Genomic DNA, 17430 nt, shown 5'->3' with positions numbered 1-17430 from the left:
AGTCTTCTAAAGACAAAAAAAAAAAAAAAAAATCCAGCTCCACTTCCCATACTTCCCTTGCAATCAGAGATGTTCTCCCCCCTTCCCCATGTGTGTGCCATGTTTAATCCAACAGTGGCCCTGAATTTTAATAATTGTGAAGGTACTCTAAATTCTTCCTCCAACAAACAACTCCAAACAACATTAATCTATTCACCTAAGATTTTTTCAAACAGAACTGTGAATGAGGGAATTAATTTGCAGACTGATACTTAGAAAGACTAAGTCATTAACTGATCCATATTTAATTTCTTAAAGAATCAAGCTTAGTCAGTAGACTCCTGAATCAAGAATAGATTAGATTTTTATTTGTACATGATCGTTTCAGGGTAATTTTATCAACTGGTATATATTTGTATCATGCTGCTACTAAACTACAGTGTATTATTGTGAACTCATTTTCAAGCTGCTTAACTCAAGAATGGCTAGAAGCTTAAGGCTATCATTAAAAAAATCCCAACAAAACACCAAAACCAATCAACCAACCCACACCACCCCAGTCAAATCAAACACCTTTCTCCTCTCACCCCTCCAGCATACTTCACAAGTTTTATGAATTTGAACAACATTCATAAAACGTACAGTAAAATGAAGAAACCTTCAATCCTAGCACATTCCATACAAAAATAACCTCGTGTTTTAAGGAACTAAAATATCCCCTATTATTACAGAAAATGTACGCTGACCCACCAACAGCAATTTGCATCTGAAAGGCTTACTACCTTTCAAAACCAGAGTTTTCTCTCTCAGACTAGAGAGAGAGACTGATATGCTTTCCAATTTAAGAGCTCCAGTTGCTATAATTCAAGATTATATAGCTGGGCTATATTTTATTTGCATTTCATTTAAGCACAGAGCTTTTCCACCAAAGTAAGTACCCTTCTGCTTTCTTAATAGATTTGTCTACTTAGCTCTGTTCCACTGCAGCCACGTGCATTCAGACACAAAGAATCGGGAAAATCCACTTGCTGTATACACTGGTCCAGACTGCATGCACTTACATGTGAACAACGCACTGGAAAGTTACAATCCATCTGACCAAAAGATTTCTATAAGGAAAATAATCATTTTCTGTGTATTGTGATAGCATCCACTGCTCTGAGGTGAAAAATGAACAATACGCTTCTTTAGAGATAAAGATCATGATAATGGATGTGTTACTGTTAGAAATCCTTAGCAATGCAGACATCAAAAGTAGTATTAGGTCTGTTTATGCATTAGCTATTTTCATGAATAATGCTACAAAGCTTTTTAATTATTTCATAATCCTCAGGATGTTGGGGCTCAGAATCACCTCAAATTTGAGACATATCAGAAAGGCCACAGAAGACAAAACAGACATTCTTTGGTTTTTTTGGCATTCTACTGCATTGCAATGATACTTAAACCTCAATATTAAGTCTTGCAAATCTGTACTGTAAAGATGCTGGAGTTCTTAACAAAACGAGCCCTTTTTTATCTGCTGGCTGGTTGTATAACATATAAAGTAACCCTGTTAAGCTAACAAAACCCAGTGCTTCTCCACAGCCCGCAGCCAATGAAAAATCCCCTCGAGTGACATATCCCAAGAGAGTTCTGGAGCAGTGGGAAGTAATATCTGGGAGAGCGTCTGACCAAAGACCAAGAATGAGGTCTTCATGCTCCTCAGTTGTTTTTTTATCTGGAACGCTCGGGGGGTCACTTTCTAGAGCCTTTGTGTTATCCTTTTTCTTCTTCTTCTTCTCCTCTTTTAGTTTCTGTACCTTGTGCTTGAATATGTCACGATGTTTGGGTTCTTGAGGACCACAGAAGAGTTTGTCTTTGCTTAGATGCACCAAGTCATCTTCTGCTGGGATGCAAATCATGGCATGTAACTCAGGGTTCCCCTTTCTCAAGAGAGACAAGTTGACCCATACAAGAGCCCTTGGATAGCTCATCAAAATTGGCAAAAAGACATCTTCAGTCATTTCCTTCTGTCCCAGTCGAGAAATAAGGCGGAGTCGCCGATCTTTTCCAGCAGTGGGATAGCACCAGGCTGATAACTGCATTAGTAGTTTCTCGCTCCTATTAAAAATTTTTAAAAATAAACATCAAGGATAGTTATTAACAAGTAGTACAACAGAAATCCAGCGCCCCCCATATTTGCAAGACCGTGGTTAAAAAAAGCCCTGGGGCTTTCTGCAACCTTCCAAGCTGGTATTTGTATCACTCTGAGCACAAAAAGAACATGGGTAAGTGGAATTCCTGTGTGAGGCTGTTCTTCAGAAGGAGACATTACCTGTTAAAACCCCCAAAACTTGTTAAATCACAAATGTTCTAAAACCTTCAGTGACATTAATGCAGTCCAGAACTGCCAATGTTTTTTTCCCCCCTATCACTACACAAAAATGAAATACCTGCATTCAGGCACTTTCCAAACACTGTTGCTGCCCTCATGCGTTGCATTGGAATGCAGGGGATTCTCTATTTTCTTTATAGACCTTACTAAGTAGTGCAAGAACCACCTGTGATGATGTATTAGAAAAAAGAATGCAAGCTGATTTATGCAGCAACAGTTTTAAAATCACAAATACAAGCCTCTAAAAACTTCCTCCACCTGGAAACAGACAGAATATGCCAACTCCAAGAACACACTGAACTCAAGAGTGTTAAATTTAAGATAATTTAAGAAATTTACTTCATCTAGTCACCAAGTTTGCTGGGGAAAAGCAGGAGAAAGACTTCCACTCAACAGCAAATTCTGATCTGTGACAAAACTATTTAATCTCCTTACTGTATTTGGATCAAATAATTCTCTCATCTTAATAATCAAGGCTGAGCTCTTCCTTTCCCCAATTCAGTAATTCCCAATAAAGAAATAACACCTCACATGCACGTATCATTTTGACATACCTGAGAACAATAAAGTCACTTGTTGTCATAGTTTCATCTCTCTCACCAAACTCTTGAGCGCCTATAACATCCTCTGTCTTTAGGACACCTTCAGAGCTTATTATTTCCATGGTCTCCTCTACCTCACCAGTCTCAGGGGAAGCTTCTTTGACCACTTCTGCTTTGGAGTCACAAAAGCTATGCCCTTCAGTTGCGCAGAGCTCAGGGTGTGGGGAAGAAGGATGTACAAATTCTCCTGAAGCTTTCATTCTTCCTTCCCAGTTCTTCGTCAGCTGCCCCCAAGGACAGACGAAAGGGGACAGAGTGCCCAGCTTGACATAGTTTGCCCTTTTTGCAGGTGGACGTCTAAATGATAAATCAAATAGGTAAGAATATTTGTTTCCTGGGTCCTTATTCAGTCCCTAGCACTTCAAAAAGCTGTCCACTTTGTCCTGCTGGTCTAATAATGTTTTCTGTTTTCAAAACCAAGTATTTAGAACAGAAAGTTAACTGTGCATTCCTTTTGTAATCTCGTTGAGCAAGAATTTTAAAGTTATACTTCTAGCCAACACTGCTGTATTTCTGACCACCATATCCTTTCAGCCATGCTGGATATTACTAGCTACTGTGACTGACACCACCACCTTTTCCTCTAAAGTTCTCCTACTTCCCCCTCCTACCTGGAAGGGGAGCGAGCCAACACCAGTTGGTGCAGAGGACACTTCCAGCTACCCCATACTCAATAAGAGTTCTGTGTTTACTGCAGTGAAAATGAAGGCAGACTTCAGCATACCTGGTATTTAAAAAGTGGACACTGAAATATACCTCTTCATTCACTTAATTCTTTAACACTTAGTACATACTTTGATATTCTGCCTTTGCCTTCTCCTACCTCCTCCCTTATTTGCTGCTAAGGGAGCTTGAAATAGCTTTGTTCATTTTACTGTTATGCAGCCTTGTTACAGCCTAATAACTGAGCATATCACTGGGAATAGAAGGTTTTAGTTAATTTATATACACTGTTTAGCAGAGCTTTTCTGTTAAATACATCTAGAATTCTTTTCTTTTTAATAATATTAGGATTTAAAACACTAATGAAAGATCTTAATAAAGTCCAAGTCTAAATGAACATAACAGATAATTAAGGGGATATTTTAAGCAATATTCATTTTTTTCATTCTTGCAATCAATTTTGAAATTGATATTACCGTTTGAATTTTTCAAGAAGACTGGTTTCCAGTTCTTTGGCAAATTGCATTCCTGCCTGGCAGTCTGGGAAGTCATTTGGAGCGTGAGGTGTTCTTTGATATTCGGAATGCTTTAAAGCCTCTTGCAAGCCACCGACTCGTACACCTCGATATATCTGTTATAAAAACCAAAACCCAAAAAAGCAATGTTTGTACTGATTCCAGGTTCCTAACTGAAAAAAAACCCAAAACATTAATGCTCCAGAAGCTACTGCCTTAGAAAAGGGAAAGTCTATCACTTTAGCTTTAAAAAAAAAACCAAAAAACCTTAAGTATGGTTTTCACAGTTCTAGATGCTCATTTCAACAAAAACGTTAGTCATGCTCTTTAAATTTAATTCTGAAAAACTATCAACAAAACTGAATTTCACAGATTCTGATCTTGTACGTTGCCAGGAATGTCATATTACTTCGACAAAGTCACTGCCCAATTTATTTTAATTGTACAATAGGTATCACTGCAATTAATCCCCCTGCATGTCCAAAAGCATAAATTTAACTGCAGAAGGAGAGTAAAACTGCCATCTAAACATTCAAAGCAGGATGCTCCAAACAGCACCAGAGAAGTATTCAAGCTTAACTCAAACTTTGTGTTTCAAGCTCTCTCCCAAATCGGAGGCAACCAATTCGTTGACAGAGTGGTGGAGACAGCCAAGCTGGAAATGGATCAGCAGCAGGCACCAAACGATTTGTTTAGAAACGCAAAACCAAAGAGCTATAGCATCAGCTTTCTCTCCTTACTTCTCACTCTGATTTCCTGCTTTAGACTGCCATACAGGCACAGTTATACCCAACAGAAGATAGGGAAAGCTATTGTTTATTTTTAAGATTTTAAGACCAAGCCTCTGTCATCAACCAGTTCATACACCCCCTTTCAAAGTGGGATTTTGATCCTGTAATTGTGAATTGGTTAAACAATGTGAAGTATACTCTCTAAAATTGATTATTTTAAACCAAATTATGTAATTTGTCATATTTACTTGCAATTTGCAATGAAAGTCACTTACAAAAGGAATCCAGAAAGCCATGCCCCAGCCCTTTGGGAGATAGATATCCCAGCCACTCCCCCATCCTGGTCGATCTTCTCCAGCCATTTTCCCTGGCTGCTGCACCAACAGTATGGGAATCTTAGATTCACAAGGACCCAAATCAAGGTGTGATCCAGGTACCAGTAACTGAGCTCTCATATGGTTTAAATCCTGAGAAGGAGGAGACATTTTACATAAGTTAGTAACCATTTTTCCCTCTTCTAGATACCCTTCCAAGATACAGAGAGGAGGTGAGCTTATAACTAGGAAAAATATACTAGTAATATGCTACACATTTGAACTGACCTTCATTGAGGCATGAAAAATGTTTTTAGAAAAAAAGTATTAAGCACCCTTTTTCTCCCATTCTTACTTCCACAGACCTTGATGGAGGGCAGGTACTGAAACTCAGAGCAAAAACGTACAGCACAGATGAAGGAGGAAAAACAAGTATTGCAACTCGATATTTATAGATTTGTGCACGAGATTAGACTGAGCAGGTGCTTTCAGACATTCTGTCAATACACAGAGCAAATCTGAACTACATCCAGGGAGATGGGATGAACATTTGGTCACGAAACAGTTTCACATAAAGCATGCTGGCACCAAGACTTTGTCAATCACCAGCTGTTGTATTTCACTGTACCATATTAAGAATACATTTATAAAAAACCAGACCATCAGAGTGCCTCTTTGCATGTCCCTTCTGCATCAGCTGTTTTATAAGGTAAATGTTACATTTCATAACAGTATGAAGAACACTGCCATACACAAAAAGACTGTGCTGGTAACTGTTATGCACTAGTGTAGTATTTTGTAAGTACTCTGCTTTATTTACACTACTGCAGCCAACTTGAAAGAGCACAAAACTAATTTTCATAAAGAGAATATTTAGAGAGATGTTTCTGCCATACAAATATTTTCTCTTTTTGATTACAATGGTGCCGAAAGTTTATCACCTTTTATGTCTAAATCACCATTTTACCCATGCATTTTATGGGTCACTCCTCCATTGCCAACGGAAATGTCAAGATCGGAGATTTCAAACCCATAACAGCACATTTAAAGCTGTCTACAAATCACATGTATTGCCCAGAATGCCCACAACACAGTGTGCTGCAGTTCAGAACCAGAGGGATTTATTTCCTTCCAACTTCCACGATTCTTTTGTCAGGAGAATTGTCCTGGCTATGACTGAGGAGTGAATGGCCACATCCTCTCTATGCCAGTTCATCCCTTTATCTGCTGCACATGAGTCAAGGTGACGTAGGAAAATCCAATTCCAAACCCTTCTGATAAATAAACCTACAACTATTTAGTGCTGTAGACAATCCAATAAAGCTTTCTTTTAATTGAATCATGAACAATGGTTGTGCAAGAACGTTACACAAAGGGTACAAAATAAACACTTCAACTCAGCAGCTGGATACCGTGACATTAGGAAATTACTGCTCTTGGATTTATACAAGTCTCAAGAGTCTCGCTCTATGGACTCTATGGACCATTAGCCATTTTCTCCATGGCAATCCACCTTCTTAGTTACCTGCTCTGAGATTTTATTTTCAGTGACGTTCTTACAGATGTCCTGGTCCCAGATAAAGCTGTGAGCACAGTCTACAGGTACACCCTCCAGGTACAGTTGCCTAACTTTATCATTATCTACAAAAGAAGAGAATCTTCAAACAAAATTCAAACAATTTTTGTGGCTTAAGTATCAAATTACCAAAACCACTCCACTATCATAAGTACAGTGAGCAGACAACTAAGTAAACAGACTATTACAAACTTATCAAGCATCACTGCTTCTGCAATATCTTACTATCACGTTTTTCCAAATACAAAATATGAAATAAACTGTTAGTTTTTGAAGCATTAACCTGGCATTCTCTTACAAATAGGCATTTCTTATTACAAATGGCATCACCTTTGGCAATGTAAGTTACCTCTTTAGCATGCCACCTTTAATATTCTGGAATCTGGCCTTTCAGGCAGAGTGTGAAGCTCAAGAGGCTTCGTGAAAATCAGAAAAAGCAACATTACAAAGCCTGAAATAAGTTCACCTAAGTAAACCTGTAAGAGAAGCGAGGATGACCTTTAAGAAATGTACATACAGGAAATACCTTTATGGATACGACTAGCATGCAACTACTTATTTAGCACTAGCTTCCCACTCTGGATCTTTTCAGGCTCTGCCCTTCAAGGAAGGGGCTATTCTTTGCTTATGTCTGCAAAGACCAACAGTTGTGTGTGTTACTGAAGATAAATAACACTTCTAGCTTTAAAACTGATTGTTGAGGTATTAAATAACCTCTCTCTTCTTCAGCTCCACAATCTAACCAAAGCAGAGAAAACGTATACCTACCTTTAGTGATCTATGGATTAAAAGCCTTCCGTGTACAGTATATAATGCATGCTGATCCATATTTTAAGTAAAATAATTATTACCAATAAACAATACAACGAACCTATTAATAGTTCTGTGATTAAAACTTACAGGGACTGTGCTCATTTTGTCATCTACAAGGTCTTACATATTAAAGGAACATAATGTGTTGGGTTTTGGTTTGTTTTTTAAATAGTGTTTCAAAAGAAGATTCAGCTAATTTTTCCAGCTGATGTTGACAAAGACTTTGAGCACAGAAGATATGGATTATTCAGTGGTACTAACAATACAATAGGTACTGCCAAAAATAATTGCAATAATTATTTATTTAAAATCTATAATCTTTAAGATGTCCCCATTATTAAGAGTTGCGAAATCCTTTGAAAGAAATATTAAATGCGGCAGGACTCCTGACAGTTTGATGGTGTTATTATGCTGATGCTTGCTATGCATTCTTGCTGATGAGTTACATTTACGTGAGAGGAAGAAATACTAAAGAAATTATCGGATTAGGGTGGCATTCCTTCAAATTAAGGATGATACAACTAAAAAGGAAATCCTTGCCAATTCCCTGACAATTAAGCCAGAAGAATTCCTTCTCAGACCAAAAATTAAGGACAGGAACCTGAGCAGGAACCTAAAAGAGCTCAATACTCCTAGAGGCAAAGCACGTTCTGTCTGGAGATACAGCAGATATCAATGCCTCAAAGCAAGGAGAAAAAGTCAGCAACAAAACTGTGTGCAGTGGTGGTGAGGAATTCCTTCCTGACTCTTACAGATAACCAAGGGAGAAGGGCACATAATTACAAGCAAACATAAAGTCAGGGAACTGACTTTTCCATCTTCTGTACAGAAAGCATTCATGAACACCAGAATCTCTTTGTATTAAATTATTTAAACATCTTCTAGTTCCTTCAACTGTAAATTATTCACTGTAACTTTCTCTGAATTTTTTTTTTATCACTTCTTTCTATTACCACGGTTTCGGCAGTCTATCCCTGTCATATTCTTGGAGTTCTTTACAATTCCTATATTCTATAATGTGATGAGTATTTGGTTTTCCACTTTAGAAAGCACTTTTCAGTCAGACTCTTTCCATCACCACAGGCTACCCAATATCTCCCTCACTACCCTAAAATATCCTTCTTTAACTTGGTACATTCTTTCTCCTTGATCCCCACTGAACTTGGAGAATTTAATCTCTCTGCTAAGCATAGTATAATTCAAATCATAATCCCAAATTCTCACACCAGTTCTCTTTATTGCTTACCTCTCTCCTGTTTTCTTCAGTCCACATTTTAAGATTGCTGGGGAAATAACCCTACTGATGAATAAGTTGCTGATGATAGTGGAAGTAAGACGTTAGAGCTAATATAGGAAATAGGGAGTTGTATTACTAAGCACACAAAGCTCAGAGAGAATCAGCACATTATCTACTTCTGCTGGTGTCAATGGTTGGTGCTTAGACAAATCAGGCAGATAGAGGAACATTTCAACATTTCAAGCTGTTGTTCTGATTTGTGTAGCGGATTATCTTAACAGTCTTAGAAGACAGGCCTAAGAGTAAGAGTGCTTCTATTTGAAATTTTTCCTTCCCTCTGTGAGGAAAGAGCAGAAAAAGCAAAATATAAGCACTGCTAGGGAGCAGTTTCAGAGCCATATGTATGTAGGGGTGCGTGGTACCAGGACAACTGATGACAGATACTTAAATCTCTGCAAGAGGTGCATTTACAGGCAAGGACTCAGGCTCTGTGTCTGCAGAAGGAACTTCAGCTCACTTATCTTTCATGATGCATTCTCCTTCTATGCATCTCATTCACTGATTGTTTAAAAGCTCCGCCATACTCCATGTTGAGCAGTTTTTAAGGCAGTGGAATTTGTATTCTCCCACAGAAGACAGTAAAAGCATATCAAAATGTTGGAAGCATACTTCAAAATGGGAGAAAAGACCAGCACTAATTTGCAGTCATGTAAACACTGACTGCTTACTGGGAGTCTTGACTTCCAGAAGGCATAAACCTGCTGAGAAGGCAGTGAAAAGTGATTTATTCACAAACTTTCTATCCCCCAGCCTGAAGAAATGAGGACAGTTCTTTGATTAAATCCCATCAGCACATGTCTATAACACACAGCTTGCACACATGCATATGCATTCAGGAGTAAGAGTAACTGGGAAAGACTGAAATTACCTTTGATTTGTTAGCATGTCACTCACAGGGGAAAAGCTACACAGGCATATCTTAGAACAGCATTTTGAAAAAAAAAAAAAGAGATATGGACAGATGTGTATCATTTCACAGATTGCATGTATGACAATCCACAAGCGAAGATGATGGCTGTAACTTACCTAAGCTATTCACTCATTTGATAAACAATGCATCTTTAAATTAGTAAAGATTTCCTAAGAAAATCAGTTAGCTTTTATACGACATTAAAGAATAAGAGAGCTAAAGCACATACAGAATCTGCTAACGTATGCAGTGCCATTTCAATCTTACTAATAGTAATCCTAATAGTATTTGAATGTCCAGGAAGCAAAAAGGGAAAAAAAGCGTGGAATACAGCAAGGGTTCCTTTTTATTGCTCAATCAATGTGACACGTCATTAAGGCAAACAAATGACTACTAACATTTCTTAAATTAAGATCAGCTCCCTATATTACCACATCTGAGTAAGGTTACATCAAAACCAAGAAACTCAGAAAGTTTATGCAGTTCTAAGGCTCATAAAAAGACTTCTTCTTACAGAAGGGGCAAATTAATACCACCCAAATGGAATTACAGATCTTAGAGAAGTCTAACTTTTTTGAAAATGTTGGTAATACTATTGCTGTAGTGATGTATACTATGTGCCATAATTAAATTCCTTCCATTTTCAGTTAAACAAATTGCCTTTCAAAAAATTGAAGAGGAGGATAGTCTCGATTCCTGGGTCACTCCTGGCAAAAAAACCAGGAGAATGAGGGAACAGAACTGGTTGGAAAAATGCTGGCGAAAGTGCTAAATCAAACTAGAAAAATCTTTGAGAATATGTTGCTTTTGATGAAATTCTTGCTGGATATTTCAGTAATCTGACTCCAAGTATGACCAATAACAGGGTCCTGGGGAAGAGCACAACACTAGAATCAGTACATAGTGTTGCATTTCCTCACTCTGGCAGTTCCTGTAAGCCACTTGTAGCTTACAGACTTCTTCAGTTAGAGGTGATCCTTTTGCACTGAGTGGCCTTCAATAGGTTCTCCTTCATATATTTAACTGATTTTTTAACTCCTGAAAACCTGCCAGGCAATCAAGGAGGCTTATAGGAAAAAGGAAAAAATCTAATTGGTGTATAGAAGCAGTGAAATATGCAACAAGACCCCACGCTCCAAGGAAATTACAAACTAAGCTGATAGAATTCAGGAAGACCTTATAATGGGTCCTGAAACAGTAAATAGTGGCAAGAAAGCATAATGCTTGCATAGAGAGAACAGATTAGACGTAAAATGCATTCTGCACAATAACTGATTATGTCTAGGCTTCCTTTTATTAATACATATGCATTTTTACTTTTTCTTTCAAAAACACCAAGAATTAAATGCACTTAAATGCTTTCCCCTGACTAGAAAATTATAAAAAGTATCTGAGCTTAATAATCTAACATGGATTAATTTTCTAGAAGTATTTAAACAAATGTAACTTCTCTGCTTTTAACTACTTGAACAAGGAGGCCCATTAAGGTAGAGATATAACACAGATGGTAGCTGTCACATAGCCAACTACAAAAGGAACAACAGTCTCTGGAGAGTAACAATAGTCTCTCTTTCCAGCTAACACCTAGGAATACTTGATGAGGGAAACAGGAGAGTGGCAGTTAGACCTCAGTCTTGAGTTTCTCAGGTAGGAGAGATTAACTACCATGCCATAGGATTCCCCCACTGCACATGTAATAGGTATGCAGGAGACTGTGAATGATCCTGTAACTCTTCCCACACAGCGTTAGGAAGTCACTCAGGTGGGAAACGTGGAAAACAACTGCCACTTTCCCTGCTGAACCATTAGTTCCCCGTATTTTCTCCTTAACTGCTTCTTGTAGGAGGGCTGGCCTCTCCTTTTCTCCTCCCTTACTATGATATCTTTTTGATTTTCTACTAGAAGACAGCTGTATTGTCTGTCTTCTTTCATCCTTCTGCCTACTCAACTTATTTAGTAGTGATGTGCTTGTGTAACATCAAGTCCTTAGCAGAACCTAAATTAGAAGGTATCATGCAGTTTACCTTTACGTTTCCTTGCTAGCTGATCAAGGTCCTTCGCCCTCTCCCAATAAAAGTCAGAGAGGGCAGATGCAGTTTTAAGTTCATGATGAAACAAAAACACACTCAGAAAGGAACCAGAAAGCAACAACAGATTTTCTGAATGTTTGTGATTTAGAAGATTTTTTTGCAAGTGAAGGATAACCTCAAGTAGAAAGATCTTAAAGATGGCCATTTCTAGCCAGCCAAAGGAAAAAAGAAATAGGTATTTTCTTCCTCTTGACTCCCTATCTTACATCATTACCTCTTTACCATGGCCCTCCTTCCTGAGGGACATCCAGCTCTAGCAGTGGGAGAGAAACTACTATGAGACTTTTCCAATGCCTAGATGCCTTCTGCTGATCCTGCCTTCTTGAACACATCTTCACAGACATGACAAGCAGAATGAAGGGAGCCGAATTACTTCTTGAAGTTGCTAACTCCTCTACCAGCTCAAACCAGCATCTATAAACAAGTGCTATATAGCTCACCTTACTTCTCAGGAGGAGGGAACCAAAATAGAGGTCATGTATGCTGCAGCATTTCCAATGGGAACATTAATGATGAAAAAGTTAGCTGAGCAGAACTAATTAACAGGAGAAAGGCTGTTCTAGATACAGAGGGTAGAATAGGAGAATGTAAGAAAATCCAAATAAGAGAGTTGTGCAGAGAGCTAAAAGACAGTAACTGAAATAGGTGTTCAACTTGATTTAAGTGAAAGGTAAGGCTAGATTATTCTAGCATCTTGCAAACACACCACCAAGAAAATGAAGTATTTTCAAGTGTCTGGACCTTCAACTTGTCCTATTTGCTACTGTTTGCTAGCTGGTTATTAGGTTTCTCATATTAGGTGAGGCAGCCTGTGTCCAGTAAACCTAATTGGAAACGCCTACACAGCACTATACACAAATCCCATTGTATACTGTATATACTCTTGCACATTTTTCAAGGACATTCAAATCCAACTGAATTTGAATTTTGCACTGAAATGTTGTGTAAGTCAGCATTGAAATGAAAGTTTCAGAAGTCACACTTGCATCTTTCATTTTTCAACATAACCAGCATCTTGGCCACCTGAAATGCTAATCTTGCAGTGGTAAATTTTTTTTTTTCCAGTGGAATTGCACCTTTCATCATTGTAGGACTATAAACCAGAGCAGCAGGTATCTTCTTGGAGAGATAAACAGCATCAGGAAGACTAAACACCAAACAGAAACTTACTAAGTAGCTTTTAGCACCTGGTTGGCCTTGCCAGGATTCGAACCTGGATCATCTGTATGGTCAGACAGAGGCTTCCACTGAGCACAAGACCAGCTTTGGTGCATGTCCCTCCCTCACAATTGCTGTTCTAAAAGCTATGCAACTTTCAAGCTGTTTCTGTTCTGCCAGGGGCTGTGGAAAGGGGAAGGAAACATTCTGAAATCGCATGCTAGAGGAAAACAGCAAGAAACAATCAGTAGAAGATGACAGTAAACGAAAACAAAGAGAGAAACTGAATCTCTTGCCTTTGGCAGTTCCAAGGCAAGCATAATATAAGCAAGGCATTTTACCTTGGTATTTTTCAAAGTCTGGCATGGCTTTTGTCTTCTTTTTTGGCAAATTGACTCGAGGATCTCCAACAGTGAGGCCCAGTATCGTACCTGGTGGCATTTCTGATGGTGAACTCATCCCTTTAAAAATACACAGATGAACATTGCCATGAAACCACCAATTAAGTTGTGATCTTTTTCTGCACTACTATTCTGTGCATTTTGCCTGCAGGGATGTGACACCACTGTAAGCCAGAGAAGCAATCCAGAGTACTCAATTTAACATGTTTTGAAAACTCACCAATGCTTCTTAAATGCCCAGTAACAAAAGGCAACAATAGCAGCGTAAGACTTAGTTTGCAATTACATTTATGCTTAGCATAGAAGTGAGGTCACTCTCACAATTTACAGACTCAATTCATCCTTTGCATTTGGCACGTCTCTTAAAGAACAAACAACCTTTGTTTTATACTTGTCTTCCAGAGAAAGGAAATTAAAAAAATGTTTTTTGAAAGTTTTACCTCATCTCTGCTTAACTGCCTCACATTGGATAGCTCAAGTATAGTGTGAGATCTACCAAAGCCAGTTCCTTACCTGCTTCAGTGCTAGAAAGTGAGGAGATGTTGTTAATTTTATGATACTTTACAACTCAGCCAAATATACAACTGTTCATTAGAAACAAAAATGTATAAAGCAAGGTATAATACTTTCGCTTTGGGTAGGAGCCTACCATTTTATCTGTGGAGGTACTGTACAACTTACTGCCTTAATTTGGTGTGTATGGGGAGAGAGAGAGAGTATACGTCATACTGTATATCCCATCAGCAATTTCAAATCTAAGCTCATGAAGTAAGAAACGAGATTCAGTTTATCTATTAAGAGTTTGGACTACACAGAGGATTAAAATTCCCTTAAAAAAAGGTAATGTAACATTTCTCAAATCCTTGCCATGCCACAGTAATTACCTAAGCATATGCTCAATGGCATCTCTCTCTTGATCAAGCAAAAAATAAGCATTTCCAAACTGAAGTCAACTTATTAGCATGACAGTTTTGACCACTAGAGTTTAAGAGCTTCCCCTTCCTCCCATAGCACCCACATGCCCAAATACCTTCTAATAGCTCAAAGATAGCACTTTGGCGCTGATGAAGAGATACTTTTTCAGAGTCCTTGCAGTTTTCTACCCACCAGTTATTCAGTTCTGTCTCTGAATCTGCCACCTCCTGGAAAACAACACATCTAATTAAACTCAACTGGTCATTCAGTATTTTCTATCAGTATGAATTCACTATCAGTTTGCCTTAATCACTATGGTTGCATTCTTCCTCTTCAAGTTTCAAACCAAAATCATTTTTTCCTGATGCAGTCTATTCCTATATTCCACCTTACAGTAATCCTCAAATAACCTGTTCAGTTTAAAGCTGTGTTCCAAAAATAAACAAAGCAATCCACAATGCTTCCTAATTCTGTTGTTAATTATTTCTTACAGAAGGCCAGATTTCACGGCCTCATCAAGTTTGCTGCAAGAGACAAAAAACCCTATTAAAACCACAGTGATGCTATGTGCCAAGAGGTGGACAAAATACTAAACCCTGGAGAAATTACATATTTGACTGAAAACACAAAAGCTTTCCATACCTTATATGTCTTGCCCTTTAGCTCTAGGTGCTCTAGCTCATTGCTCGATAAACATGATCTATGGTTTGTCAAAGAGAATATCAATTATTCTGGACCTCTCAGCACAATATATCACTACAGGAGAAACTACATAGCCTGCTCAAGAGCACCATTGCTTCTATTTTCTTCCTACCCCTAGTTAAAATCCAGATAGGAGTCCTTCCTGAGATCAGCGTTAGTCAAGTAGCTCAATAAAGCGAAGCTAACAGAGTAGAAATACATAGGTTAGCCTTTATAAGAAGTAAGGCTAGATAGTTTACGATTCTTTCTAGCAAAAACAAGCTTGCACGTTCTAGAAACCTTATCAAAATTACAGTAATATCCAAACTGCCAATTTCCTTACTGTTTGGAGAGAAGCAGCTTTCAAGGTCTCTGTAAGGACGGAGTGTGATAATGGGCCAATCAGCCGATATCTGAGAATCTCCATAGTTCTATCACTGAAACAGAGGAAAATTTCAGGTGACTGTACAATCGTACAACACACAATTTTTTTCCCCAGTAGTGTTAAGCCAGAATTCAGCTACATTAACTGGTTAAGGGTCACAGTTTCTGACTCTACTATGAACAAACCTGATCACAATGCCAGTAGTCTGCGAGATCCAAGAGTAGGACTGGAATGGATCTCTAGTGCCATCACCAATTATTTTTTTCACTGGCACAGCTTTTTCTCCTTCTTTATCCTCCTTCTTTCTTTTCTTGCCAAGGCTCAGAACAACATCCACTTGTTTTTCCTCTTGAATTGTTGTTGTAATAGGCTCAGGAATATAGATTTCTTCAGGCTCTGAACACTGAAAAACTGCTTTTAACTCTCTCAGCATGTCCTTAAGAAAAATGAGAAGTTTGGATTAGGATGATAAGCAGTGCATTGTAAAGCTTAAGTACAGTTTTAAGAATTACACTCTACTATTTTATTTTCCTATATGGATTTAAAGGAATAAACTTCATTCTGCTGAAGTCCAGGGCTTACTATCAAGAGCTGAAAGTAATACTGAATGTTGCTAAGAATTCACTCTCACTCAAATTAATGCAAGAAAAATTGCCGGGCACAAAATTTTACTTATTTTTATTTTTTTTAAAGTTCATAGCTAAGTATCAGATTATGATTATCTGTGATAAGACCAAACTTAGCCTGTAGGCGGTACCAGTGGGAAGGATGTGAATCAAGCAACATCATATTGCAAATGTATCCTGAAGCAAGTGACACTAGAAAACTTTTAACAAGCTCAAACACTAAAAAAAACCTCAGAGGCATGCACCTTCTGTACAAGCTGTATAAAAACAAGCTGCAGAACATAAATATTGTTAGAGTGGAAACAGTCTTCCAACTTTTAATTCCTAAAGCCATGTATTATATCCAGCTCTTCTACACCTTTCAGAAGGTATCCTCAGCATTAAAAATGCGCAATGCATAAAGAAATCAGAGTTTAACTATAAAGAAAAAAAATACCTGTTTGAGAGCTGGGTGCATCCAGATCCACAGCTGCCTGTTTTCAGACCCATCCCTGGGTTTCCAAATAAATGTAATGGGACCAAGCATATCTTCAGGATAACGATCTGCTCGGTAAAGATTCAGAGAACCCTCGAACCTTCCAGACAGACAACAAGCCTCTTCAAATGTTAATCCTAAAGAAGAAGATACTTATTGAAAACCAAAATAATCTCGTTTAAAAAGAAAAAACTGAAATTCAGTCTGGCTGCTTGGACAGTATCAAAGAAAGAACATGTACCACAACTAGTTTATTAATAAGCAACTGAAAATAAGAAAGTCTAGTCCTACAAGACGTTTTAATTATATTTTTCAACCAAAATCACAACTCAGTATCAACTCTGTTACTACTATTGAGATTGGTAGGATATTAAAAAAGGAAAAGGATGGGTCATCCTTTAGTCTCTTCAGAATCTTAACTTTATTTTGAATTACATAAAATTTACCTGTGTCAATGCTACATATTCGAGCAAGTTGCTTCAGAAGCTCATTCTCTTTACCAGTCAACTCCAGGCAACAATAATATGATAAGTCCTGAAACAATAGGATAGTGGTAAAGTGAGAATAACTCTTGAAAGTGAGCCTGGCAAGGAAGGACCAGACAGACCTTCACAATTTACACTGAAGTAGTAATTTTTCATTCACTAAAATTTGTGCCAAAGAGAAATGAGTTTTCTTTGTTAACTTAAATTTGTTAGTTATTGGAGAGCTGTCAGGCATTTCTCATTTGAGGGCCAACCTGCCTCTCAAACCAAACAGACCAAAAAGAATTTTAGAACCATTAAGGTTGGAAAAGACCTCTAAGATCATCGAGTCCAACCATGAACCCAACACCTCCATGCCCACTAAACCATGCCCCTAAGCGCCTCATCTACATGTCTTTTAAATACTTCCAGGGATGGTGACTCAACCACTTCCCTGG

General features: G+C 38.1%; 1 protein-coding gene across 1 annotated transcript in view; it reads right to left on the bottom strand.

The window, feature by feature from the left end:
• Window positions 1-325: 325 nt before the first annotated feature.
• POP1 (POP1 homolog, ribonuclease P/MRP subunit) overlaps window positions 326-17430 on the bottom strand; it is a 24097-nt gene continuing 6992 nt past the window's right edge. Inside the window, exons 5-15 of the mRNA XM_009275514.1 lie at window positions 16955-17042; window positions 16470-16645; window positions 15593-15843; window positions 15366-15459; window positions 14457-14568; window positions 13367-13486; window positions 6707-6822; window positions 5143-5334; window positions 4098-4252; window positions 2911-3255; window positions 326-2082 (exon numbers count right to left, since the gene is read on the bottom strand). Coding sequence (XP_009273789.1) covers window positions 1422-2082; window positions 2911-3255; window positions 4098-4252; window positions 5143-5334; window positions 6707-6822; window positions 13367-13486; window positions 14457-14568; window positions 15366-15459; window positions 15593-15843; window positions 16470-16645; window positions 16955-17042 — 2310 coding nt within the window. The 3' untranslated portion in view covers window positions 326-1421. The remainder of the gene's footprint in view (window positions 2083-2910; window positions 3256-4097; window positions 4253-5142; window positions 5335-6706; window positions 6823-13366; window positions 13487-14456; window positions 14569-15365; window positions 15460-15592; window positions 15844-16469; window positions 16646-16954; window positions 17043-17430) is intronic.

This window comes from Aptenodytes forsteri, unplaced genomic scaffold, assembly GCF_000699145.1.
Source record: "Aptenodytes forsteri isolate BGI_AS27 unplaced genomic scaffold, ASM69914v1 Scaffold208, whole genome shotgun sequence".
Taxonomy (NCBI): Eukaryota; Metazoa; Chordata; class Aves; order Sphenisciformes; family Spheniscidae; genus Aptenodytes; species Aptenodytes forsteri.
The sequence above is the reverse complement of the archived record's forward strand: the minus strand, read 5'-3'. Positions and strand labels throughout refer to the sequence as shown.